At 45.3% G+C, this 26,629-nt stretch overlaps 1 protein-coding gene across 5 annotated transcripts in view; it reads right to left on the reverse strand.

The window, feature by feature from the left end:
* Nucleotides 1–26,629, reverse strand: part of PTPRC (protein tyrosine phosphatase receptor type C) — a 654,339-nt gene that overhangs the window by 244,688 nt on the left and 383,022 nt on the right. For all 5 annotated transcript variants that reach the window (XM_078641033.1, XM_078641026.1, XM_078641055.1 and 2 more), the window contains 2 exons: nucleotides 24,694–24,846; nucleotides 12,074–12,267 (listed from right to left, as the gene is read on the reverse strand). In XM_078641033.1, coding sequence (XP_078497159.1) covers nucleotides 12,074–12,267; nucleotides 24,694–24,846 — 347 coding nt within the window. The remainder of the gene's footprint in view (nucleotides 1–12,073; nucleotides 12,268–24,693; nucleotides 24,847–26,629) is intronic.

A 26,629-nucleotide genomic window follows, 5' to 3' on the forward strand; every position in this document is an offset into this window, starting at 1 on the left:
GGCTCTCCTGCTGAGAGTCCTGTCTGGCCAAGTCATGTTAAATCCAGTTTCTGGGCCCTTGGAAGGGAGTTCTGGTTCAACAAGAAGGAAAATTCAACAGATTGTCTCACAGCATCATTCAGAATTGGAGCATACTTGCAAAACTTGACACATCTCCCCTCCCGCACCGAAGCATGGTTCCCGCTCGATGCAACAACCACGACTTACAACACAGGCCCCAGCTTTCTGTCCTAGTGCCTCCAAGGGATCATCACTGCATGAGTTTTGAGCATCACCGAAGTCCATGCTGCATCTCTCCGACTCCGATGCAGTGCCTGCTTCGACCCTGTGAATCTAACACAGACGGACTTGACTTTTGACACATCATCAATGCACCACCCTTAAGTGCCTCTTTTCTCAACACAGTAGCACAGTAAGGAACCAAGTAATTGTGCCGCAAGCAATACATCACCTCCATTATGACAGTAAGAGTCAGGTACCCTGCTGTCGCTTCAGGGCACGCACACTGCCATTTCTAGCGTGGTATTCAATACGGTGTGAATGTACCCATGAGAGTTAGCAGTACAGTCTTGTACTTCCTGTGACCCGGTAGGTCAGTTACACTGATTAGGACTTCTGGATTGCAGGATATATAACCAGTGTCCTGTTAAGCAGACACTGCTTTGTATGTTGCCGGCTTCCCGAAAATGTCTGTTTTGCCACAGGCAGCATTCCTCGAGCAGTATTTTCTTGGATTTCCATTCAGGGGACGTATTTTGTGCTTGGCAGATGCACAGTGTGTATTCTCTTTTTCTCCACTGTTGTGTGTGGTCTGTGAAGACTTTAATTTGGTAACGTTCCTTCCTAAAGGATAGAGGGAGGAAGGGATACGTTTGTATAAAGCAAACGCACTGTGCATTTGATTTATGTTTTCAAGTTTACGCCCTGGAGCGCTTGTTTATGGTTTCCCTTTCTACGTGCTGGAGCGCTTGATTATGAGGTCAATTTCTACACCCTGTAGCGCTTACTTATGATTTCATTACTACGTTTTGGAGCGCTTGTTTAATGGTTTCCTTACCACGTGCTGGAGCTCTTGTTAGGTAATTAGTACCAAGCACTGGAGTCAGTGATAGGTACTTAGTATTACGTACTGGAATGCTTGTTTGGGAACTTATCACCAAGTGCAAGGGATCAGCAATTCCTGGATATCATCCCTCTACTGCACTTATGATCTTGGAATGCGCAATGAGAAAATATATTCAGTGACGCCCTAACTGAATATTACTTAGAGGAGTTCCTGATTTTTGATTTGTATCCAATATTCTAAGGTGATTTTTTTCCAATATATGGGAGTGTAAGCCTGTATGGATGTAGAGAATGAAAAGACACACATATTATTGATGCATTTGTTTTCTTTCTTTTAGAATACATTTTGCACTTCAAACCACACTTCTCTTGTCCTGATATATAACTACAGTGTCTACACAACAACAAATACACCTTCCAAGGTGATTATAGAAGCCTGGGGGGCTTGGGATGGGTCTTTATGTCACTTCCTATGGTCCTGATCCTTTTCTTCATCTTTTAAGTACACGTTCAGAACATACCGATTACAGATACCAAGGATCTTCTCTCCCGGGCCCCAGCTTTTTTTCCTTGTTTCTTTAGGTACACTCGAGCAGGTAGAAGGAGAGTGATGGGTGAGGTGAGGTGATTCACATCGTCTCTGCAGGATTTCCTTACGGGCTATAGGTAAGGCTCGTAGATCTTGACAGTAAGGAACCGACTCATCATCTGACTCACCTTGCCGAAAGGAACCCACAAATCAACTCCCCAGCACCAATAAGAAACTGACACATTGCTGGCTTTTCTGAACCTTCACCTCCTCTGTACCTCACATCATCTTTGACTTTTAACGCATCTAGGTACTCAAGCGTATCAGTTGATTTCAAGGAACTAAAATTGTATTTATTCTGTGAAAATTGATATCTTAACTTGTGTATGTTGGAATTTTGGTCTTGTTTTAATCAGATAAATATTGGCTTTTTTCCAAAAGTGGTGTGATATAATTTTGTAATGTGTTGGACTTGGCCCTTTTTGAAGGGTCATCCCTGACCTTTATGCCTTCCTCCTCGATTTTTTTTTACCTGTTGTTGGCTGTTTTATGACTCTGGGCACATACCACTGCTGATCAATGCTAAAGTGCATTTGCTCATCCTATTGTAAATTGATGTATGGATTAGTGATTCCATGATTGGCTTGTTTGGTTCACTTGTCAGACCTTAGCACAGTGCACTGAGTGTGCCCAGGGCTTGTAAATCCAAATGCTGCAGGTGGGCTTGCAGCACTGGTTGTGCCACCAGCAGATGCAGCCTTGTAAAATGTGTCTAAGGCCTGCCATTGCAGAGCCTGTGTGCAGTCTGGTACTCTCATGTTGAATGGGCAAGTGCACCCACTTGCCAATCCCTAAACGTTCCCTTTTCTTCATATCAGACACCCCTATGGTAGGCCCAAGGGCAGGGTGCATTGTAAGTATTAGGTAGGACAAGCCCTGATTTGTGTGGCATGCCCTAATAGTGAATTAAAGCCATTTTTGTTTTTCACTATTGCAAGGCAACCTGTTCTCCATAGGCCAGAATGGGCAGTTAGATTATTACATCTTATAATCCTAACTGACTCAGGGAACATGGTAAAAATTTTAGTTTAGTATGCCTGAATGATAAAATACATATTTTAGTGAAGTTGGTTTTAAAATTCTGTGTTTGAAAATACCACTTTTAGAAAGTAGGTACTTTCTTGTTTAACTGTCCAAAACCTGCCTGTGCTAGGTGTTGTATTCCTTGTCTGGAGTTTGAGTGACAGGGCTGGGGGATTCCAGGAGACAGAATGAGTCAGCCCAGTGGTGAATAGAGAGATCTGCATCTAGATGGGTGAGAGGAGTTGTACCTGGGACCTGAATAGGCCTGTGCCTGCCCCCCACAGTGCAGGCTCCACCCCCTGTGGTGCGTCTGATGTCCCTGCCCTGCCCTGCGAAAGAAGATAAGGAATCATGTCAACAGGGTGCTCCAGGGCTGTGCTTTCCCTCCACAATGCTGGCTCCACCTCCTATGGGGCATCTGATGTTTCTGCCCTGCACTGTGAAAGGAAAGGAGGAGTCATGATAACAGAGTGCTCCAGAACTGGTTTGGTCTAGGCAAAGGCCCCTCTGCCCTCAGAGGACAAAGGATTTTGGGGTATAAATATTCGGACCCTGGTCCCAAGAAATTAGATCACTTTTGGACAACAAGAAGAAACCTATGAGGAGGAGTGGAACCTGAAGAAACCGAGGAGAGACTATCCCTAATCTGAAGTGGTGCTTGGGAGATTGGCCTGCAGTGGCTGCCTGACTGGAGAAAGGGACTTTGTGTACTTTCAACAACTTGTAAGGATCTCCAAGGGCTTGGAACAGAGCTTGCCTCCTGCTGAAGTCTCAGGGACAAAAGACTTCAACCCCTCAGCCCCCCAGAGTTCCTTGGGAAGTGCCTGCTGCTGTTTTGGGCCTTCTGAGGGACTGGGTGTCGCAAGGAGCTGGAAACGTGACTCAAGAGGAAGAAGCGTGTCACTTTCACTGCTGCTGCCGTCGCATCCTGGATGTCGCCTCTGTAACAGTCATATTGCACCGCATCGAGAGAAGTGTCTCGCAATGAAAAGGTAGCGTGTCACCACCACTGCTGCTGCCGCCGTCGCATCTTGGATGTCGCCGCTGTAGGTGCCATATTGCACCGCATCGAGAGAAGCATCTCGCAACGAGGAAGAAGCCTGTCGCCGTCACTGCTGCTGCCGTCGCATCGTGGATGTCGCTGCTGTAGCTGTCGCATTGCATCACATCAAGAAAAGCGCCTCACATCCACGGAGAACCATGCTGCCTTTGAAGCTGCTGCCATCATATCTTGTATATCGCCGCAGTAGTTGTTGATTTGTGCGGAAGCGTCTCGCAACGACAGACAAGAGTGCTGCAGCCGAAGCGGTTGCCGTCGCATCGCTGAACAAGGGTGTGACCGCTACAGCTGAAGCATCGAATCGAGACTTCGCGCATCATCGGAGAAGCGTGATGCATCTGGAAGATCTGCACGTCTTTATTTCTTTGCACCGGAACTTTGCTGCATTTCCATCGCTGCAACACTTTTGTTGTGGAAGCGTCACGCACCGTAAGGTACATTGTCGTAAAGTGACGCATTTTAAGAACTAAACAGAACTAAGCTAAAACTACCATTTTAAGTATAGTATTGTGGATTTTTGTCGTTTGTGGTCTTGTGTTAAGTCTATATAAAGTATTCTTATTTTTAATATACAACTGTGTGGTGTCTATCTGTAGTGTTGTCACTGGGTTACTGTATGTGGTCACAACTGCTTTACACACTGCCTCTGAGATGAGCCTGTCTGCTCGTGCCAAGCTACCAAGGGGGTGAGCAGGGGTTATTTTAGGAGTGTGCCCCCTTACCCTGACTAGAGGCAAGGGTCCCTATTTGTCACAAGCACCTACCTGTGCCAACTAGAGACCCCCAAATCGAACATAATGCTTTCACCGTATTACTGTTATTTTTTGCAAATTGCCACTGGGATAAGCCAGACTGCTCTGTGCAAAGCCACCAAGGAGGATGAGCAGAGGTTATCTCAGCTGTGTGACTCCCTTGCCCTGACTATAGTGAGGGTCCTTACTTGGACAGGGTACAAACCACTGCCAACTAGTGACCAATTTCTAACAGGAAGGCTATAAGAAGCTGACCTGTTTGATTTGTATTTTTGGGGGTGGGTATAAAGTTCTGCCATTTTTGTTCCACTAAAATGCATTGTAGTGAATGCTTGGCTTTGAGCATCACAATCAGGAAGAAAACAAAGTGTGACAACAGATTTTAGTCACAATATAAATAATTTACAGGTGCCACTTATTTTAGGAATTGATGTTTAAGGTGATTTTATTGTGTAAAAATGCAGATTTTCTGCTCGTATTTCATGTCTGATAAAAAAAAGTTTTCTCACTGAAGTTATAGAAGGTGCTTCAGGAGCTGAAATGAGAACACATTTTTAATCAATTTAGAGATACCTTCCTCAGCCACATGAGAAAACAGTTTGCCATGCTGAGTAAAACATGTAGTTCCAACCACAGCAGCAGTAGCCTGTCAGTTGATTACCCAGTGTTCCACGGCAGCTTCACCACAGAGTTAAAATGAACAACTCGAGTGCTAACATTCTTTATTAATCACAAATGTAAGGCACACCTGAATGCCATGTTGCTGGAAACAGACTTTTAGAATTCAAAATATTTGCTGTATAGAATAAATAAACAAAATGAGAGGATTCATTTTGTCATAGAAATTATAGTAAGTGCTCTCGAAAGATAAGGCTACTTTTTCCATGAATTCTGAAATATCTTCAGAATCCATGTCAGAAAAAAAGACTACCATGCTTACTGAAACCCTTCATGCCAATATTTCAGAAGAAGAATGTGGGAGATTTGAAATACAAATCAGAGAAATGTGTTTTCCCCATTGACTTCAATAGATACACAGGGAATTCTATGTCAGGACGGAGGCGAGGATTATGCAGTCCTTTCTTCTCTTTATTACAATAGCAATTTTAAAGTGGACCAATAAGAAAACTTTTCAGAAACTACAACTCCCATGAACACATGGGCTACAGTGTCCATATCAACTGCCATCCAATCACGAGGGCTTCCACTGTATAACTGGTCCTGACATCCCTTCCTCTTCCTCTTTCTTCTCTGCTCGTCAGATAAGTCAATTTCATTTTTCTGACGTTCTGTGCTTTTTCGTTATTTATCTTGTCTGTGCATTATTCTGCTTCTGTTGTGGTCGCGCCCTAGAGCGCCATACTAGTATTGTGGTTTTTTGACATCTACGCGGCAGTCCGACGAGCGACTGGCGCTGCGTCTTTGCCGCGGTATCGCGGAACGGGTGGAGCGCGCTTTGGCGCTTCCCGGTTCTGTGGGGCGTCCGCCTCGGGCGAAGGGCTGCGCTCGCGGCTTTTGTCCTGTTAGTCGGACGTACTGAGGCATGAGTGTTCTCCGGCCCACCAACCCTCGCACGAGACACCGGCTTCGGTGATTCTACTCGCGCTTGTGCGCATCGCCACCTAGTGGCCGGAAACAGGCACCACACCTGATTTTAGGCGGATTTCGGCCTGAGCACCGGCGAGGGGGCTCCCTCATTGTAATTCTTGAGGTGTAAGGTGCTCACACCCTCTGACAATGCAATCCAGCCAACCTAATACCTCCATTCAGGAGGCAGAGGAGATCTGTGTCTCTCAGCCCTTGCCACCGGCGGTTGGTCGCGCGCTTTCGCAGGCCCTGGACTCTGTCCTTGCGCCGCTGGGGGAGAGAGTGGACCCACTCGCCCAGAGCATCCCCGGGGTGTTTGGGGGCTCAGCGCCTGTCGACCGTGGCCCCAAAGGTGGGCAGGGCGGTGGCAAAGTCTCTGGGAAACGTCACGCGGGGCTCCTGGAGGAGATCGATCGCCTGAGAGACTCTTTCCGTAAGAGTGCGCGGACGTTGAAACACGTACCCTGCCGGGAGGGCTTTTACCCCGGAGATGATGGCGACGAGGTCGCCCCAGAATCGGACCAGGAGGATGGTTTCCCCATGGAGGGAGAGGGTGTTTCAGATGACGAGGCCTCCTCGGGGGAAGAGGATGATTACACGGGTCGACCTTGGCGCCCGGAGTCTCACTCCTCGGAGTCCCAGGAGGGGGAGGATGAACTCTCTGATATGTTTGACCCGACAAAGATTTACCACCCTAGGTCATCAGAATGGATCCCTGATCCCAAGGTGGCAAAGTACGTTGCTAGTAAGGTCCGCCAACCTCTTGAGAAGGAGGTGAGGACCCGCATGCGGGGTGAATGCCCTCGCCCGAAACTGGAAGGCAGGGTGGCAGTCACTCCAGATATCGACGAAAAGCTTTGCGCATTCTTCGCGAAATTCATGAAGGATCCTAAGAAGGGCATAGACCGCTCCTGGCGTAACTGCCAGGATAAGCTCCTGGACGCAGTGGGGCCTGTGACTCAAATCATCCAGTTGGCCGAGAGGGCCAAGGAGTCGGGGACCGCGATGTCCACAGAGATCGTGGCAGGTTAGGCCCAGCGGGCTCTATGCTTCTTGGGCAATGCGAACTGCGCCTTGGCGGCAGAACGTAGGATGTTACTCCTCATCAACATTGACCCCAAACTCGGGGACCTGGCCACCTCAGAAGCAGGGCCTATTGCACAGGGCAAGCTGTTCGGCGAACCCTTTATTAAGGAGTTAAACAAGTTCGTCACTACTTTTTCGACCCTAGACAAGGCTCAAACGTCGATTAAAAAGATTTTTCCCGGACCGGTTTTTGCTGGGGCCGGAAGAGGTAGGGGCCGCTCCTCCGGCCGGCAATTCCAGCAGGGCCCCAACAATAAGAATCAACAACGCCGTAACAACGGCTGGAACGACGGCCGACAGGGATCTTTCTATCCCAGTCGAGGCGCCAGGAAGGGGCGCGGAAGAGGCTACCGTTGTGGAGCCAACGCACCAGGAGGCCCTTCCGGTGAGTGTTACCCTTTTTTCCCCGTCCGTACTTGGGGGGAGGTTGCAATACCACCTTTGGGGCAGGATCACTTCAGACCCTTGGGTTCTACAGACAGTGCGGGGTTTCCGGATAGAATTCTACGGTACTCCCAGTCAGAGAACTCGCCCTCGCCCCCTCGTTTTCTCCTCGGAAGACAGTCTTCTGATCGACAACGAGGTGGCAGATCTCCTCAGGAAGGGGGCGATCTGCAGGGCACATCTACACCCTGCGGGGTTCTTGAGCAACATCTTTCTGGTCCAGAAAAAGGACAAAGGTTTCCGCCCAGTGATAAACTTGCGGGAATTCAACGAGTGGTTGGTATACAGCCACTTCAAGATGGAGGGGATCCATCTGATCCGCGACCTTCTCCTCCAGGGGGACTGGATGGTGCGCCTGGAATTGAAGGACGCTTACCTCACGGTGCCGATCTTCCCTCCGCACCGGAGGTTCCTTCAGTTTCTTTGGAACGAAACGGTCTTCGAGTTTCAAGCCCTGCCCTTCGGCCTTTCATCGGCCCCATGGTGCTTTACAAAACCTCTTCGACCGGTGGTGGAGACCCTACGCGAGAGAGGTGTTCGCCTGATCATATAGCTCGACGATATATTGATTCTGAATCTTCGTCTGGATTTGAACATGACTATTGCGCTCCTCCAGGACTTGGGCTTTGTGATAAACGCTCAGAAGTCCTATCTCCGACCATCGACTCAGATCACGTTTCTGTTATTCCTGATCGACTCTGTAGCAGCCTCACTCAGTCTCCCCCCTCAGAAGGTAAACAAAATCCGCAAGGAACTCTCCCAAGTCCTCCGGAAGGACAGGATATCGCTTCGGCAGCTGGCTCGAATCGTGGGTCTCTCCTCCTCGATTCAAGCGCTATTTCCGGGCCCATGGCATTACAGAGCCCTACAGCGACTGAAGGCGCAACACCTCAGGAAAGGGCTCACATACTCCGAACTCATCTCCCTCACGTAGGAGACGAGAACGGAACTGCGTTGGTGGATCGAGCACATGAGTGCGTGGAACGGGAGAGCGATATTCGGTTCCAGCCCGGACCTCATCATCGAGTCGGATGCCAGCAGGTCGGGCTGGGGAGCACGCTGCAGCGACATTACGATGGGAAGACGATGGTCGGAGGAGGATCTCCAGCTTCATATCAATTGTTTGGAGCTCCTGGCAGGCTCTTTCGCGGTGAGATCCCTGACCCAGGATCAGGTGTCGTGCTGCATTCTGCTACGCATGGACAATGTGTCAGCGGTACAGTATATCAATCGCCTGGGCGGCCCTCGGTCTCGGGCCTTGGCGAACTTGGCGAAGGACTTTTGGCATTATTGCCTGGAGAAACAGATATCTGTATCGGCGGAGTATCTTCCTGGCAAGTAGAACTCGATTGCGGACTAGCACTCCAGGCACTTCCAAGACTTCAGCGACTGGTGACTGGACCTTTCGGTATTCCAGGCCCTAATGGCCAGGTGGGGTCCATGCTCAATAGATCTGTTTGCGTCTCGACTCAACCGACAGCTCCTGAGGTTCGTGAGTTGGAGACCGGACTCGGAGGCCTCGGCAGTCGACGCGTTCCTACAGGATTGGGCGTGGGAACAAGCTTACGCATTTCCCCCGTTTCTCATGAATCCACGAGTAGCGGCTCAGGTTCGCCAGCATCAAGCTTCCATAGTCCTGGTGACCCCCTTCTGGAGGGCTCAGGCGTGGTTTCCCTCTCTGTTGGAGCTGTCATGGGACTGTCCGATTCGACTGCCGTTGTTCCCTTCGTTGCTGTCGGGCCCCCAGGGAGAACCTCACCCGCTGGTGATTCAGGAGAACTTGCACCTCATGGCATGGAGGATTTCAGGGGACGCTGGCAGGACGAATGCCTTTCGGCAGACGCTGAGGACCTCATTCGCAGGGCTTGGGCTCCAGGAACTGTCAAGAGGTACCGCTCGGCTTGGCAGCGGTGGCGTCATTGGTGTTTGGGAAGACACGCCGATCCCGTGGGGGCGGACGTTAGCCACGTCTTGAATTTTCTGGCTGAATTGGCTCAATCAGGTTTGGCCTACCGGTCTATCAACTCTTTCAGATCCGCCATTTCGGCAGGGCATGCCCACGTGGATGGGAAGCCCGTGGGGGAGCACCCGTGGGTCTGCAAATTGATGAAAGGGGTTAGACTGTCTAGGCCCCCGGAACCCAGATATGACTGTCTCTGGGATGTCAACATTGTTCTCCGTCTACTCTGCTCCTGGGGGGATAATCAGTCCCTCTCTAGGAAGGAGTTGTTCGCCAAGTTGGCGATCTTATTATGTCTGGTCTCGTGCAAACGCGTCTCGGACGTGAGAGCCCTGGACATTTCCGCTCGGGCGTACACCCCGGATGGCGTCACCTTTACGGTGGCTAGGAGAACCAAGACTAACATCAGGTCGGTATCGTACCCTACCTTTCCGGATCAACCCAAGCTCTGTGTTGTGAGGTGCCTTAAGGCATACGAGGACATGGCGCTCGAATATCGCCCTCCGGGGGAACGTCAGCTCCTCATCGCATTACAGAAACCGTTTAAAGCGATTTCCTCTCCAACCATCGCCAGGTGGGTCTGTTGGATCATGACCGAGGCGGGGGTGGATGTGACCAGATTCGGAGCCCATTCCACGAGGGGAGCAATGGCTTCTAAGGCCATTCAGGTCGGCGGTAGGCTAGAGGATATTATGGCCGCGGCGGACTGGTCCTCCGAATCCACGTTTAAGAAATTCTATTTCAAACCCATTTATGGTGCCGCAGAATTGGTTTTTGAAAGGCTTTAAACCTGCATAATCCTCGCCTCCGTCCTGACATAGAATGAAAAATTTCCTGGCTAACGTAACGGAAAGTTTCAATTCTATTAAGGTCTAGGAGGCGAGGATTATCCCCCCCCCGAGACTTGCTGGTCTCTCCCTACCCAAGATCTCCGTAATTCCCGTAAGTAGATTTTCCAAGGGGGTTTGAATGTTTAAGCGGCTATATCTGATTTGGCGGTATTCGTACCACTTCTTGGGTTCATGTCACGCCTGTTTGCTCATGTTTGCTGTCTAATATGTCCATGATATACTTATTCAAATGTTATCTCTCTATGAATTATCATGTATTGCGTTTCCATGCTTCCGTACACGGATAGGGGAACAAGATAATGGTTTGTCTTGTGTTGGTTTAGGACAAGACGAGAAGGAGTGATGAACGTCCTCGGGATATTTCCTCGCAGAGAAGAAGAGGAAGAGGAAGGGACGTCAGGACCAGTTATACAGTGGAAGCCCTCGTGATTGGATGGCGTTTGTTATGGACACTGTAGCCCAGGTGTTCATGGGAGTTGTAGTTTCTGAAAAGTTTTCTTATTGGTCCACTTTAAAATTGCTATTGTAATAAAGAGAAGAAAGGACTGCATAATCCTCGCCTCCTTGTCCTTAATAGAATTGAAACTTTCTGTTACGTTAGCTAGGAAATTTTTCATTTCCAGCAGGAAACATTCTGTTGGTTGATTCCTCAGTGATCTAATGAAACTTCCGGGCTGAATTATAATGACGAACTAGAGTGCTAACATTCTGTATTGAAAACAAACATGAGTCATTCCTTAGTGCCATTTTGTTGGATAAGGAGCTATTGAATTTAAAGCCTTTCCTATTCAGCAGACTGAAGTAAATTTGATTTATGTTGCTAATGCAGATATGAAACTAGCTGATTAAAAATATGAGGGGAGGAATGGGTTTTTAATAATTTTGATGCAAGTACACCCATTACTGACCGTGGCAGGCTGCCATGCGCCAACACTCAAGGATGTGCATGTGATGACTAGCATTGGTTGTGTACTGGAAAGATATGATTCCAGTACACAGTACTATGCTTAGACATGTGAGAAGCAATCCCCGTGCAAATAGTTGGTAAATATGCCCCTCTGTCTTTTTTGCTAACCTCACCATCTTCCATGGAGAAGCAGTTTAAAACATTGTCCACCATCCTCAGGGACACTGTGACTACACGGCCAGCAAAGATCATGTGAATACAAGATATCAGAGCACCCTCTGTTCACTACTCAGAGTTCCGGCGTCAAGTATTGTAATCAGCGCTCCTTTGACTTGACAAAGAAAACTAAAGGTTCTGTACTATTTCAATAAATGTTATCCTAATAGTGCTAAAGTGTACTGTAAATAAAAAAAAAACACAGGACCATGTATTTTCTTCCTTCCAAGTTCGGTATTGGTCTTTTCAGACATATTTGTAGTTTTGTAATGAAGGAATTAAATGGGAAATAGAAATTTAGGAAACCACTGAGCATTGCCTCCCCCTTGAAGAAACGGCAGCAAACTTTCAACAGACAAACCGAGTTGAGGCATTGTGTTTGTGCATATTAGTCAATAAAGTTAAAGCTATAACAAAAATCCACAAAATGCTCCTTCAATTGAAAATGAGACTACGAAGTGATTATCAGAGAAGCTAATCCTTAAACATTAACGTATATAGATACCAATGTTTAAGCAAACATTTAATCTTACCTCATAGTGGTATTCTCGTAGGTAACTCAGGTCTTCCAAATGAAATTTACAGTTGGCCTTGTTGTAGGTCTTGCCATCAAAGTGTAATATATAAACCTTTCTTGGTCCTTTGATTTGATTTGGTGGATCACAAGTGATCTTCACTTTATTTGATGTTTCAAGATAACCTTTGACATTTTCAACTACAGCAGGTTCTATTTAAAAGAAACAAAAACTATGTAAAGACACACCTTTGATGTTTCATCTTCTAGTTTTTAATTTCATTCTTAACATACAGGAGAATTAAAAGTCTGTATACATTTTAGAACCCTTTTAAAAATATCGTTAGCTGCAAATTAAGGTAGACCAATAGTTGTACATTCTGGAATACTTTTTACTGCTCACAAATTCAATGACCAGAACAAAAAATACATTCTGTGATAATGCATATTCTTTTCCATGAAATCCACACCAATCATCATCATATTTCCAGTCCGTATAATTTTTATGTCATGGCTTCAGATGACTGTGGGTACCTCACAGAGTCAGTCCACCATGTTATTAACAGACAGCGTATGGCTTGTTTGGCTTATGTATCCCCTAAAGTGGTGCAATACTTGGGAGTTATTGCTCTCAGCCTAGGTCATGAGCATATGGGTAACACCATCTTCTGAAAGCATTACTGTAATGAGGTGATCCTGTCACCCATGATACAAGAAGCCTTTGCTATCACAGTTGTGGTTTGTCGTGTATACTTTAGGTCAGCAACTCCACTATGTTGTACACCATGTATGGCTTTTAGGTCATCCTTCGAGGAAGGCAAGGTGACCTGTAGTGATAAAGGAATTGGTTGCCCTTCAAAGTTCTTCAATGCCATTTCCCTGACAAGTAAGTTTCAACTGTCATGACTTACAAGATGCTGCTAGAAACGAAGGGAAGTGCTCATGGATGCCTCTTCAGCATACTACCAGAAGCCATAGTAGAATGCAGTCAAAGAAAATGGGTGTGACTGCGCTTTTCATAAGCCGACAACCAGTATAACCAATAGGAAGGAGGACAAGAATGGGAGAATGGGGTAAGAACACATATCCACCAGTCATGTGAGAAACATTATGTGTTAGGCGGGTCTCTATACTCTGTCTTTCCGATATAAGCAGTCTTGTTCTAAACTTCGAAAGCGATGCTGGTGTTCTGTTCAGGGCAAATGGAGAGATGCTGGGATCCTGACCATAGTTCTAATCCTCCCTTACAACTACTTTCAAGCAAGTGCATAAGGAAAGGCAAGGGCACTTGAGAAATGTTGGAATCCTGGCTGTGGTACAGATGCCTTCCATCCTACTTCTTAAACAAAATTTAAGTTAAAGAGGGCAAACCGGGAAATTACCTCAGAACATTGGAAATTGGGATCAGTGCGAAAAAACTGGAGAGAATGGTATTGATAATTATTGTCATGGGAGGGAGGGTGACCTGGTGGTCCACTCAGCAAATAACTGCTAATCCATAATGTCAAGTCAAGTCAAAAAGGCTTTATTTCGATAAAAGTTATTATAAAAGCTTCATAATAAAAATACATAAGTTCATTTGATTTTAAAATAGGGGAAGGAAAATACAGCAATTTAATTCAAGACAATGTTAAAAAAAATTCAAATTCATTTAAGAGAAGGATTTCATAAATAAAGTTAAAAGGAAGATTAAACAATTACATTTAGACTTTTGCTTCTGATGGACCATGCCCATGATAAAAATTTGGAAAGAGTGCAAACATACAAGGTGCGACAGTCTGACATAAGTATACGTAATGCCTCCTTATGGCGCCTGGTCCCCAGCAGGCGGCACAAATGCTTGAGCCATTTTTTCCTTGGTAGGGCATATTCCCGGCATTCAAACAGAAAATGTGCCACTGTCTCTGGTCTAGATGTGCACGCTGGGCAGTATTCAGTGGTTTGTGCTGGCGATTTCCACCGGGATGTAAAAGCATACAGTGGGAGAGTTCCTGTTCTAAATTTGAAATAAAGGGCCCTATCAAATGGTTTCTCGATGGTATCTAAATAGAGTTCCCGAAGTGGTAGGTCCTTGAATTTCAAAAAGTCCTCCGTGAGTCTGCCCAAAGAACAATTTGTGCTCCGTTGGAATAGAATCCAATTCCAATAGAGCTTCTTGAGCATTGCCTTTGGGGGAGAAGATCTATTTGCCCAGGCTTCGCTTAGACCCAAGTTGAACAAGAGAGATTTCATATCTTTTAACCATCTGATTCTGTGCCATCCTGGTGACGCCATTATTTCTGAGAGCCCCTGCGCATATTTGGCAAGCTCCGGTACTCGCCACAGGCGGGCCCAAAGCAGAAGAGGTCGGAACCTGGCTAGCTCTTCAATGGGACGACATCCTAGATCAAGCGTTAGTGGAGCCATGGGAGTGCCTTGGGGAAGTGACATGATGGCCCTCCAGAACTTCCTCTCAGATTTTGGCAGTTCATTGGTAATACATGAGCCCCATAGTTCTGCCCCATAAAGAGCCGAGCTAACCCCCTTTGCTGTATAAATTTCAATAACAGGGGCTATAGGTCTGAAAGCACAGGAGCGGTGCTCTTTCTAAAGAGCTCCTGTTACCATCTTGTGGGCTAACAGCATTTTATCTTGATGAGGGGCCCACTGCATATTATGCGACAGGCGGATGCCTAGATAATCAAATACTTCTACCCTCCCCAACGGTGTAGCATTCAATTTCGGGGGACATACAGATTGTTTGGGGGGATTCATAACTAGGTATTTCGTTTTGTCAGTATTGATTACTAGGCCCCGTTCTGTGCAAAAAGACTGGAAATTATTGAGAAGTTTTTGTAGGCCCATGGGAGTTTTGGATATCAGAAGCGTATCATCGGCAAAGAGAAGGGTGGGAATACGCTCCCCCGCCAGGGATGGTTCATCTGAAGGATCTTTCCGAAGGTGCTCAACCACTCCATTGAAGAGAAGAGAAGAGAGTGGGAGCTAGAACACATCCCAGGCGGACCCCTCTCTCGACCGGGATACTACTAGTTTTTTGGCCTTCTGTGCCCCATCTAATCTGGGCGAAACTATTTTCGTGGAGCCTTATGAGTAGTGAGAGAATGTAGTGAGGCATCCCCATTTCAGCAAGAACTTTCCATAGGGTTTCCCTGGGTACTAGGTCAAAGGCAGTCTTTAAATCGATAAAGGCGAGATAAAGACTGCCTTTGCCTATGACCACCACCTTCCAGTTCCTGCTCTAAATCCTGCCTGATAATCAGAGAGGATATTGTTGTCGTTAATCCACTCCAATATTCTAATCAGTAGGACCTTGCCAACTACTTTTTGGCTGATATCCAGGAGGCTTATGGGTCTATAATTGGATGGGTCATCCCTAGCACCTTTTTTAAAAATAGGGACGACCTCCGCCCCTTTCCAGGATGTGGGAATCGAAGCACCCCTGCAGATGGCGCTAAGCAGGTGATGAATGAATTTCCCCCATTTAGGAATGTCTGACCGCAGCAGATCTCCCAGAATACCATCCGGGCCTGCCGCCTTTTGGGGCATGATAGTACTTATAGCATACTCCGCTTCTTTTATGGTGAAGTCATACTCTACTAAATCAGACGCCCAATTCGTATGGATCGTAGTTAGGGCCGACTTCCATCCTTGAGCGTTGATCGGTTCATCTGTGATGTTAAAGCCTGGTTGGCGAGTATAGAGTTTTGAAAAGTGGTCAACCCACGCTTGGCTGGAAATGCTAAAAGTAATAAGATCACTGTCCGGTCTATTCCTGGCTCTAATTGTGTCCCAAAAACACTTTGGATCTTTTTTTAGGCTCGCCTCTTTTAGGGTGCGCCAGTACTCCTCTTCCCACTCTTTTTTTGCACATGCCAATATTCGCTTATGCTCTTTCCTGGCTATCTGTATCATTGTTTGGGATTTACCTCTAATGGCCTTGATTAAGAACGACTTTGCCTTTCTGCATGTGGATGTATACCAATCATGCTTGCCCCTAAGAATCCGGGGTACCACATTCCTCTCCGTGCTGCCCTTTTTCAAGAATACATCCCCTATGGCCCTGAGTGTTGCCTCAAAAATAGGTGTTGCTGTTTCAGTTAATGAAGCCAGATTGCTAATTCCTAATTCTGTTTGTGAGGCCATGAGTAATTCGTTAATAGTAGCAAGTCTAGTTTCATCAGTAGCAATTTTGTTCCACTTCAGACGTCTTCCGCAGGAGGAGACAGAGATATTATGAGTTTGTTTAAGGGGTACCATCGGTGTATTATTAGACATGGGGTCTATTAGTGATAGAGAGAGCGAGTTATGATCGCTTTCTACTGTAGGTAACACTACCATATCCTGCACTAAACCCCATAATTTGAGGTCCAACAGGATATAATCAATCCTTGAGGTATGATTGACTCTGTTAAAAGTAGCAGCTCCTAAATCATCTGAAATTGTACGACCATTTGTGGCTCTTAAGCCAAATTCCAATGTCAGAGCATTTAACTGGATTGCACTATGGGTCCATCTTTTAATCGGAGGGATGGTTAAAGCTGGAATGCCCCATCTTGCATCATCATCACCTAGTTCCATATTATCGTCGATAGGGAGTGGCTCGTAAATACAATTAAAATCCCCCCGCGACCAAAATTTGGGCACCCTCAACATTATCTCTGAGTTCTGCTTCGAGAGTGGTTACTGTCGGGGACAAAGACCCGTGATTGGTAACTCTACTATAAACATTATATAAATCAAGAGTTATCCCCCTACAAGGACCTCTCAAGGAAATACCTAGGATGTCAAGGCTGTTAACCTGCTTAAGTAATATACGGCAGTTGAGAGAAATGCTTACCCAAATAAGCAGGCCCCCCGAGGGGCGACCCTTGCCGTTCTTGGCTTTTACTGCAGGCACAGAGTATGTTACATAACCCACACGATGTAGTGGTTCTAGGCTCCAGGTCTCCTGGAACAGACAGATTTTGTGTGCCTCCACTAGGTCATTCCACTCTGGCGAAGCCAGTTTCCTATTAATCCCTGCTAGATTCCAGCTAAGAATCTTCAGTGAGCCCTTAAGATCGTCACCATTATGGGTGTTGTTATTTTGGGGGCCAACAATGTGCTAGCGGCATGGGTGCAATTAGAGGTGGTGGCTGTATTTTTCTGGACTCTACTACAGGGGCAGGATAGGTGCGCAAAATTGGAGTTTCCCTCACCATGTGCCCCTCCTCCCCTTGTCTCGCGTTCAGCGTTGGAGTGGTAGTTTCCTCAGATATGAGTCAATCTACCTCATCCAAGGCACAGAACCTGTTCCAGTGAGCAAACTGGGATGTAAAGGGATCAGGCTCAAGGGAAGCCTGCCAGGGTAGTTGCCAATGCTGGAAGCTCCATTGGGGTGCTTGTTGGTGAGCCCTGCTTATGGGTATTCTAGTTCTCGAAGTTTGTCTCTGGGGTATAGACGGGTAGAAGTACGAGAGATGGACAGGGTGGATTTGTGTGTTAATTCCACTGGGGGGTGCGTTGCATATGTAATTTACTGCCGCTGTATCTCTAAGTTGATGGTAATAATATCCCCTGCTATTGTTTTTACATTCCTGCCTATACATTCCCCTCTTCTGACCGCAAGAATTTCCCCGGATATATTAGGAGGTAGGGGTCTATTTAGCTGCAGCCATTGAGCGCATTTGTTTCTTAACTCAGTTTGGGTTTCCCTTCTTCCCTCCTTCATGGGTGGCACTCCTGTTAGTACGACCACAAAGGGCGAGACTTCAGGCGGCAGATTTATTGTCTTAAAACGTGCCGGTCTTACCTTAGCCTCTTGGTTTTTTAGTAGGGGAGTGGCAGTGCTTGTGCTTTTTTTCGTACTTTGTCCATCTTTATGTACTGTATTTGGGAGGTTTCCATTTCCTGAATTGTGGATAGGCTGCGGAGTGGTGCTATCAGTATTAACATTCAAGGCTGCAGCAACTTTCTTCCCAGTTTGGGCCAGATGTTGAGTAGCTTTACCAGATGGGGGCAAGTTGGAGTGTGCTGGATTGTCTTTGGGTAGATTACTAGTGGACCCCGCTTTTGAATCCCCTTTCAACCCACCTTTAGGTAGTGTACCCTCTTTAGTTAGTGTGCCCTCGTTACCCGCTTGCTTATTGGAACCCAACCATTTGGTGTTCATTAAAGATGTCAGTCTGTCAATTTTTGACATAAGTGGCTTGATGTGGGCACTAATCGTATCCTCAAGGTCTGCTTTGAGGTCAGCTACCATGTTTGCTACCCAACAAGGTATGCCTGGTGAAGAGTTAGTAATTGGGGCCACTAAGTTGTGATTTTGCGTGTTATGCTTGGCCTTTTTCTTCTTCTTATGTGCACTTTTTTCAGAGACTGTACTACTTGAGTTAGCCAGTCTGCAAACCCTGAGTCCCTTGCTCCCTGCACCATCAGGATTCAAGCAATCTGGTCCGAAGACGGCTGTAATGCCAGAAACCGGTCCCCGGAAGCTTGTTTCCTTTCCAGTAAAGAATTGGCTTGGTAGTTTGGTCTGCCCTGTTCCCATGATGCACTGGGCCAGGGACAGACTAATTTGCATATAGCCAGGTTCTGAACTGGGATGGTGCAGTGAGCTAAACAACGGTGATTGATCAAGCCCTGATCTGTTGACTGGGTAGGAGTGTTCTGATTAACTCAGATACTCTGTCCATCACCACCCCCTTTTTGAACCTATAGTCTGTTGCAGCATGATGTCAATTGCTGTGAGAGTGGGGACAGGTTGAGGGTAGCCTCCTTGAGTTTGTTGTTCGAACGGAGGGTGGGCATCCTAACAGTTTTTGGACCCCTCCTCATGGTACCTCGAGTCAAGATGGTATACAAGGCACTGTCCGATTGTATGTGGGTCGTAAGTAGGGGTGGCCCAGCCCAGCCTCTTCTGGCCTCGGAGAGCCGTAGAGGGCCCGCCCTTTGCCCGGGCTTCACCCGGCGCTCCCGCGCGCTCCCGTGACGCGGGTGTGGACGCTTGTTTTTAAGCGCCGCCTGGCGCGCTGGTTCAGAGGCACCCTTCCGGTCCCGGTGCAAGGGCAGCTGGGAGGTGTAGTTCCGTGCCCTCTCGCTCTCCCTCACTCGGCAGCTGCTGATGGACTGCAGCTGCGGAGGGGGAGCGGCAGGCACACACAGGTCCGGAGTCAGAGAGCAGGTTCTGCGGGGCAAAAGCAATTCGGTGAGTCACTGGAAGAATGTGGGCAGAATGCGTCCCTCGCTCCACCGATGTGGACGCTTGTTTTTAAGCGCCGCCTGGCGCGCTGGTTCAGAGGCACCCTTCCGGTCCCGGTGCAAGGGCAGCTGGGAGGTGTAGTTCCGCGCCCTCTCGCTCTCCCTCACTCGGCAGCTGCTGATGGACTGCAGCTGCGGAGGGGGAGCGGCAGGCACACACAGGTCCGGAGTCAGAGAGCAGGTTCTGCGGGGCAAAAGCAATTCGGTGAGTCACTGGAAGAATGTGGGCAGAATGCATCCATAATGGTGGCTACCGTGCCCTTTATCTCACGTATAGGGAGAAAACTCCCTATGCCTTAGGGACAATATTATCTAGTTCTACAAGATTAAACTTTCACTGTGAGATTTTGTTCTTGCAGAACAAAATATTTTGCTCACCAAAGGATATGTATTGGAGGCAATACAGTAGCAGCTCCACTAATGGCACAGAGATCCTCACCAGGAAGGTTTGACTTTCTAAATCTGAACAGTGGTCTTCTCTGACCATATGGAAGTCATAACTTCTGCAGACCAGTTGGCTGCCCACCAGGCCCTATTCTTTTCTATTGAAAAAGTCCACATGCGAAAGCACCAAAAGACAATAAAAATGTCATGTGTAGCATATGGGTTTAGTGACAAAAACAAACTTTGACATTCATATACAGAGCCGAACAGATCCTGCTATTAGATGTGACATTCAGTCCTGCAGGTAAACTTGCTGCATTCGATCCCTCGGACTGCCAGCTGCTGACTGCCTTTTGTATTAGTTGATATCATGGGTGGAACTGATTGCAAAGAGCATGATTTAGGATTTGGCAGGCAGGGTACTTCATCACAAATCTGAAATAGTACCTTGTCCAAATAACTTTCAGACCTCCCACCCTACTGTAAGTTGGATGGATGAAAAGGATTCCATCGGTGGTGCCCTTACTTGCCTTGTCGAAGAAAAGCATACCCCAGGGACCTCATGGTCAGACTAACGGCTTAACTCTGCCTGCTCAATTTAGGATGTTGTCTGATTTCATCTTATTTTGTCCGTCAACACTAGGGAAAACCTGTCGGTGTTGAACATAAAACTTAAAATGAAAAACTGCCTACTTAGGGGTCATTAGTTATTTTTTCCCAACACTGGGAGTTTGTTTTTGAAAAACAAAAGGCTGGTGGACAACCATCAAAACCAATGGCCGCAGTCCACCAAACCTTGGCACCTTCAGAGTAAACATTATGACAGTGGTTCCTCTGGAACTATAGAGATTACTGCTCGGCTGGCTGTGATCTCTAAATAGGGGGGTCGTCTCTCCACCAGTGTGGAACATGTAATGTCATCCCCCACCCTTATAAACAGAGGTCAAGCCACTAAACCCTAAATCAGGCTCAAGAGTTCCCCAAACGTATTCAAATATGGGGACATATTTATAACCTTTGTGGTGCAGGGCATTGCTGAACGGCCCTATGTCACAGTGAAAGGGCAGGAATGTGCAGTAATTATCCAATATGGCACATTTCTTTCCTTTACCCTTGCGCTGTTGCTGTTTTGGCAACCTAGCACCAATGCAGGCACCTTTCCACCATGGCAGGATTGTTATTGTGCACAAAGGGGCACCTTCCTGAACAAAAACTATCCTGAGAGTTTTTTTTACCTCTTTCTATGTGTACTGCAGAATGCAGCACACATAGAAAGAGGAAAAAGCAAGAAGAAATTAAGATATTTCTCCGTGTTAGCCTCCCCTGGGAAAGCATATTTTTGTGGCACATTATCAGGTTCCCAAGGTCTTCAAAATTTGAGAATGCATCAAAACCATGGGAGTTGTCTGAGAAAACCCATGCAACACCTGTGAATGCCTACCCAGGGCAAAGTAACACAACGCAGTGATTTGCACCTCATTGTGTTACTCCATATTTTTGAAACCACGTAAAGTGACTTTGCATGACTTAAACAATATGACTTATGGTTTGCGTCAGCCTTGCGCCACGTTGCATGGAGCAAGAGCAACGCAAACCAGGTAATTAATATGGCCCCTATTATATATTCATATGCATGTCAGAGTTTTCTGGAAATAACATGCGTCTTATAACTCCTCAGTGCAGACGTTGCTATGAAGTGGTGAGGCATCTTTCTAGTGTCATGCTGCCAGATGTCATGGAAGCATTATCTCAAAATAGATAAAATCATCTAGGGTGCTATGCTTGTTACCCATCATTATCAATAGAGGATCCTTGGCAACTGTAAACCCACTTTATGAGGACATTTTAGAAAACATCTTCTTCCAAAACAGAACTCTAGGACAGGCTGCAAACGTGTGGATGCACAGCCTCTGGGTGTCTATAGTGGGGTGGTTTAAACCATACTCAGATATCCCCTGCAACTGTGTAAGCTTAACTTGAATTGTAGGCGATATATTATGAAAATACTCCAGAGAACACCAGAAAAAATGTTGAGATGATTGATTATTATCATTATCAATTAATAAAAAGCTAGGTTGTAAGAACCTTCCCCAAACTAATAGTCTTCTATATTTCTCATTCTCTCTGTAGGTATTTCCTCAACTATGCTGTTGCACCACAAAGAAAATATCACTTGTAACATATGTGTACTTGTCCTGTGGCTGCTAACATTTGGTTGTGCCAGTCTTATGTTTCTCAAGCGTTCACATGAATTGAATGTGTCTATCAAGAATTGGTGGCCTTTCTCAAAAAATATCTGTATGGTCTATAAGGCATCATTAATTCAATACACTAACACTACCATTGAGATTATCCACTATATGCAAGGTTTATATGTTCAGTTATTGATTGATTCATGTGATACTGATGCACTGTAATGAGAGCCACAACTGATAGACCTAAAAAAAGTTGAAGTAAGGTACTCTTAGGTGAAGTCCACTTGACTGATGTTCTTCACTACTTTGAGGTTCATGGACAACTTATGTTATACGATGCCTACAAATTTAGTAGGACTGTGTTTTAGGTCAACAAAACTTCACAATATAGAGACTGAGGCTACTCGTATCATCAGTAAATGTTGGTTTATCTAGCTCACAGTACTGTATCTAAGCCTCTAGCCTTACTGAGTAATAGATGCTATTAGTAACCTCGAACATGACCATTCTGATTCCCAGAAAAATTCATGGAAACAGATCTAGCCCTTTCGTTTGTCACTTACGCATGCCCAAGTTGTCACAAATAAAAGATGTGCAAATTCCAAATGTTTATTAAAAAGATCTGATCCTTGAAAATAAAACATGACCTTCGATTATTAAGCAGATGAAACACATCATTGCTATAAATATTATTAGAATGGTGAAAAACACAAACAATTCAACCAAGTTAATTATTTCTAATGCTACTCTTATCTATGAGCAATACCTCTACACTAGAGAGATCTTAACGGGAGTACCCTTCTGCGAGGCCATTTGGAATGATCTGACCCCATACCTTAGTATAATGTGTCAGGAATCAAGCCTCAGTGCATTAACAAATGCACCCTGTCTGAGTATGCAGGCCTGCACACTTATGCTTGCACGGCTATCTTCCTTCTAAAGATGAAGGGCAGGGCCTGTAGAGCTGCATTTCAATCACAGCTAACAGCAGCTTTCATGATAACTCCAGTGTGAAGTTCCTCTCCCGACTTAAGCATGGACAATGTTTAAATAAAAAACACCAGTCATATCATACTGTGCCATAGGCGCAGAATAACATCTTTTAGTTAGTCTGAAGATAAAGAGTCGTCTCCTACGAGCACAAAAATAAAACAAGGACATTACGTTCTAATTTGTGTGCCCCTGGAACTAATTGTGCAGACTACAGGGCAACAATTTCTACCAGGAATAAAGGTGTGTGTGGCACATTTTCATGTTAGAGGAAAACCTGTACAAGCCACTATTTGAAAAAGATGCTAAATTAAAATGAAAAGCTAAAATGGAGACCCAATGTAATCTCTACAACAGTTGTCTAAGATGGAATTCACATTTCTAATCAATTTTCCTGAAGAGAGCATCTTGAACTGATTAACATGGAAGAAATGTACATGGAATCTACTTCCCTTTCCACACATCTTAAGAATAGGGTCCTCCTAGAGTCACTGAGTGGATTCAATAGAATAGGAGGCAGAATAAGTTAACACCATTAGTTCATAGCCACAAGAAATAAAGGAAATTGAAAACCTTTTTTATAACTTGTCCTAAATATCACATAAAAAGGAGAATGCATCTAAGTCGAATTTGTTTTATTCACTGTTAGGGATACTACATATATATCCCATGGCATTTGCATGTTGATGTGAAATTTTAACTAACTAAAGGAGGAAATATCTTGAATATCATAAAGTGCATGTATATGGTCTATCCGAGACTGGTAAGTAATGGCACCCAGGTAAATCGGTGCTCACCTTACATTTCACCCAGACTTGTGTGAGATTAAAGAAGAGTTATTATGGATATATACCTGGGTGTGTATATATATATATATATGTATATATATATATATATATATATATACATATATATATATATATATATATGTTAGGGTCCTCACCCACAGGTACCACCTGTGGTTTGCTTCATCATTGGACCCTCACTCACACACATAAGGTGTGTGAGTGGACTTGACATGTTTGTAAGCGGAGTTCTGTGATAACTGTGAGTGAAGGCAGGGGATCTAGGTGAGTTTAAAATAACCTCCGAAACCTACAAAGTTTTTTAATGGCGTAGGTTTAGGGGCTAGATTAAAAGTATGAAAAGTGAAACTATATTAGGATATAATAGTCCCAAGTGTCTAATCAGTTGACATGTTTCAGCCACAAACTGCCCTGAAGGGTCAATGGCTTTCTTCAGGACCTGTTTTTTCCCCGCTAGTTATAATAAACAGCCTATTGGCATAGCGTGAAAGGGTGCCTTATTTACAAGGCAGCGTTAAGCCACGTTAAGCTTAGCGCTGCCTTGTAAATAGGGCAAAGCCCCTATCGCCACCACAACGTCAGAAAAAGTGACCTGGTGGCGATAGGGACTTGTAAATATTCCCGTGAGTTTGTTTTCCTTAGCTAAGTTGAACATAAAACAATACTTGTGAGATCGATAGGTCTATGAAGATGTGCACCATTTTTGAAAGAGTATATGGCCTAAATGTCAGTTACGGATTTAACAAAAGATTATCTTATTAAAAAAGTTTTTTTTAGCCCGATCAGGATCAGAGTCCCTAAAAACATGAGGATTCATTTTTACAAGAAAACTTGTCTCAAACGGGCGAAAAAGTATTGACCATAAAAAAGAACAAACGTCATCAATGAAGGGCAGTTAGTAACCTTTGCAATGATGCTTAATGTGTGGGCTGACATATAGTCAATACAAAGGAACCAACTGTGCCTGTAACACATGTAAGTAGTTTGTGTGATCTCAGCACATTATAATGCATGTTGCAACTTACCTGATGAGTTTGTTCTACACTTTCGTGACTGGCGACCCCCTTTAATTTCAGTGTCACTTTTATGTCTTCTCCTTTTGAATGCCGAAACGTAGACAGTGACTTCTTTGTATGCTTCACCAATGTCACACCTGAAGGTGGTCGTGTTTATTTTTTCTAAAAATACAAATACATGTTTATACTAAACTGTTAGTGAAGCCAAAAAACCATAGGACCATATTTACTCAACCAGACAGTCTTTCCCCTCTGACGCCTAATATGTCCATCAACCCTACCCCAGAGCTCTAAAAGGAAGCATTACTAACTCACCAAGTCATGTCAAAGTGTCATTCAGAAACTGTACTCATGCCAGTCTGTTCATTCACATTTGCCAGATCATAGTCATATTAGTGTTTGGCTGATCGATTTTTAATTTCCATTTTGACATATGTAGCTCTTACAGCACAGTGGTGATGGAAAATCTGTCACATGTAGAATGTGCACCATTAGGAACAGTACAAGGTACATAGATGTGGAGTTAAACACAATGCATCTATACTAACCTGAATATAATTATCTTGACAATATAGTAGTAGACGATATTCTGGATTCAATAATTTTGTAAATTTTTAAGAGAAAATAATGACCATGTTTCTGCCATGGGAGAAGTGACATAGAGGATCTGGGGAAGGGTACTTTATGCCTGTGCCCCGTTTTGGAATTAACTAACACTAAATGTGAGAACTGGAAATGTACCTCCCCAAAGGGGGTATTTCTCAATACCTTAAGAGCACTGTGCTAACCTTTTTACTGAAAGTCTGCCACCTGTTCTGTGGTAATCAGAGTTAACTTGCAATACATGCAGGCGGATTAGCCATTCCAGATCAGATTGCTGATCCCTCAACAGTTGTGGCGGAGTTGATGCTGAACGTTGGCAAACCCAATGGCAGAGTGGGCCAGTGGGATATCAACCATAGAGTTAACTCTAAGTAGGACTGTTCGGCCGGTGAATGACTGGATGAGAATTCAACATGTGGGGAAGACTAGTTATGTCCATCTTCTTGACCAGGTTAGCTATGTTGTCAGTTTACAGTACTTTGGGAAATGCCGGACAGTACTTTGTTGTGATTGTTAGCTGATGTCTTATGTACCCTCCAAGAAGCAAAGCACCATGCATCGGTACAGGCCAGTGTCGTAGGGCGGTGGGCGGGGCAAGGTAAGTGGTTTTATTATTTTTTTATTTCATTTTACCTAACCCGTCATCTGTCGACTTCCCTGCCCACCTTGCCCCGCCCCACACATCTTACCTGTTCCGGCTGCACCTGCCATGCATTACACATTAAATATGAATTCAACAGAAGATATGAAAGTTTCTTAGAAGTTTGTGTTGATAATGTTTAATAATGCTAAAGCTCAGTTTTGTGATCCGCTTCAGCCGCATTTTGTAGGTCTTGTAAACCCATTACTTTGAACTGCTCTATACGCAGATAGACAGGGTTTATGCTTGACACCTGAAAGATGACAAAGTAAAAACTTCTGTGAGTACAAACTGATGAGTAGCTGAGCTCCATCCATGAATAGGGGCTGATTACGATGGCAGTCGCGGGAACGGGACTGGCTGACATGTCTTCGGTGGTGTCCCCTGCCAAATTACGATCCAACTGCCGTCTAGGTGGTCAGAAACATGCCTTTTGCCATTAAGCAGACCCCCCAGGATATAGCGGCATGGATTAGCAAATTTAGCGGCACAAAAATGGAAATTTAGCGGCACAAATATGGAAATTTAGCGGCAATTTTGCGGCATTTTATTTGGCCATTTTTCCTACAACAAAGTAGTTTTGAAAGTTTTTATAAGGAATTAATAGACAAATTACTAAAGATATGCCATCAATAGGTTCAGTGGTAAAGCATATAATTCCTAACTACAATTTTTTTTGTAAAGTTCTATATGAAATCCGGC

This window comes from Lissotriton helveticus, chromosome 1_1, assembly GCF_964261635.1.
Source record: "Lissotriton helveticus chromosome 1_1, aLisHel1.1, whole genome shotgun sequence".
NCBI lineage: Eukaryota > Metazoa > Chordata > Amphibia > Caudata > Salamandridae > Lissotriton > Lissotriton helveticus.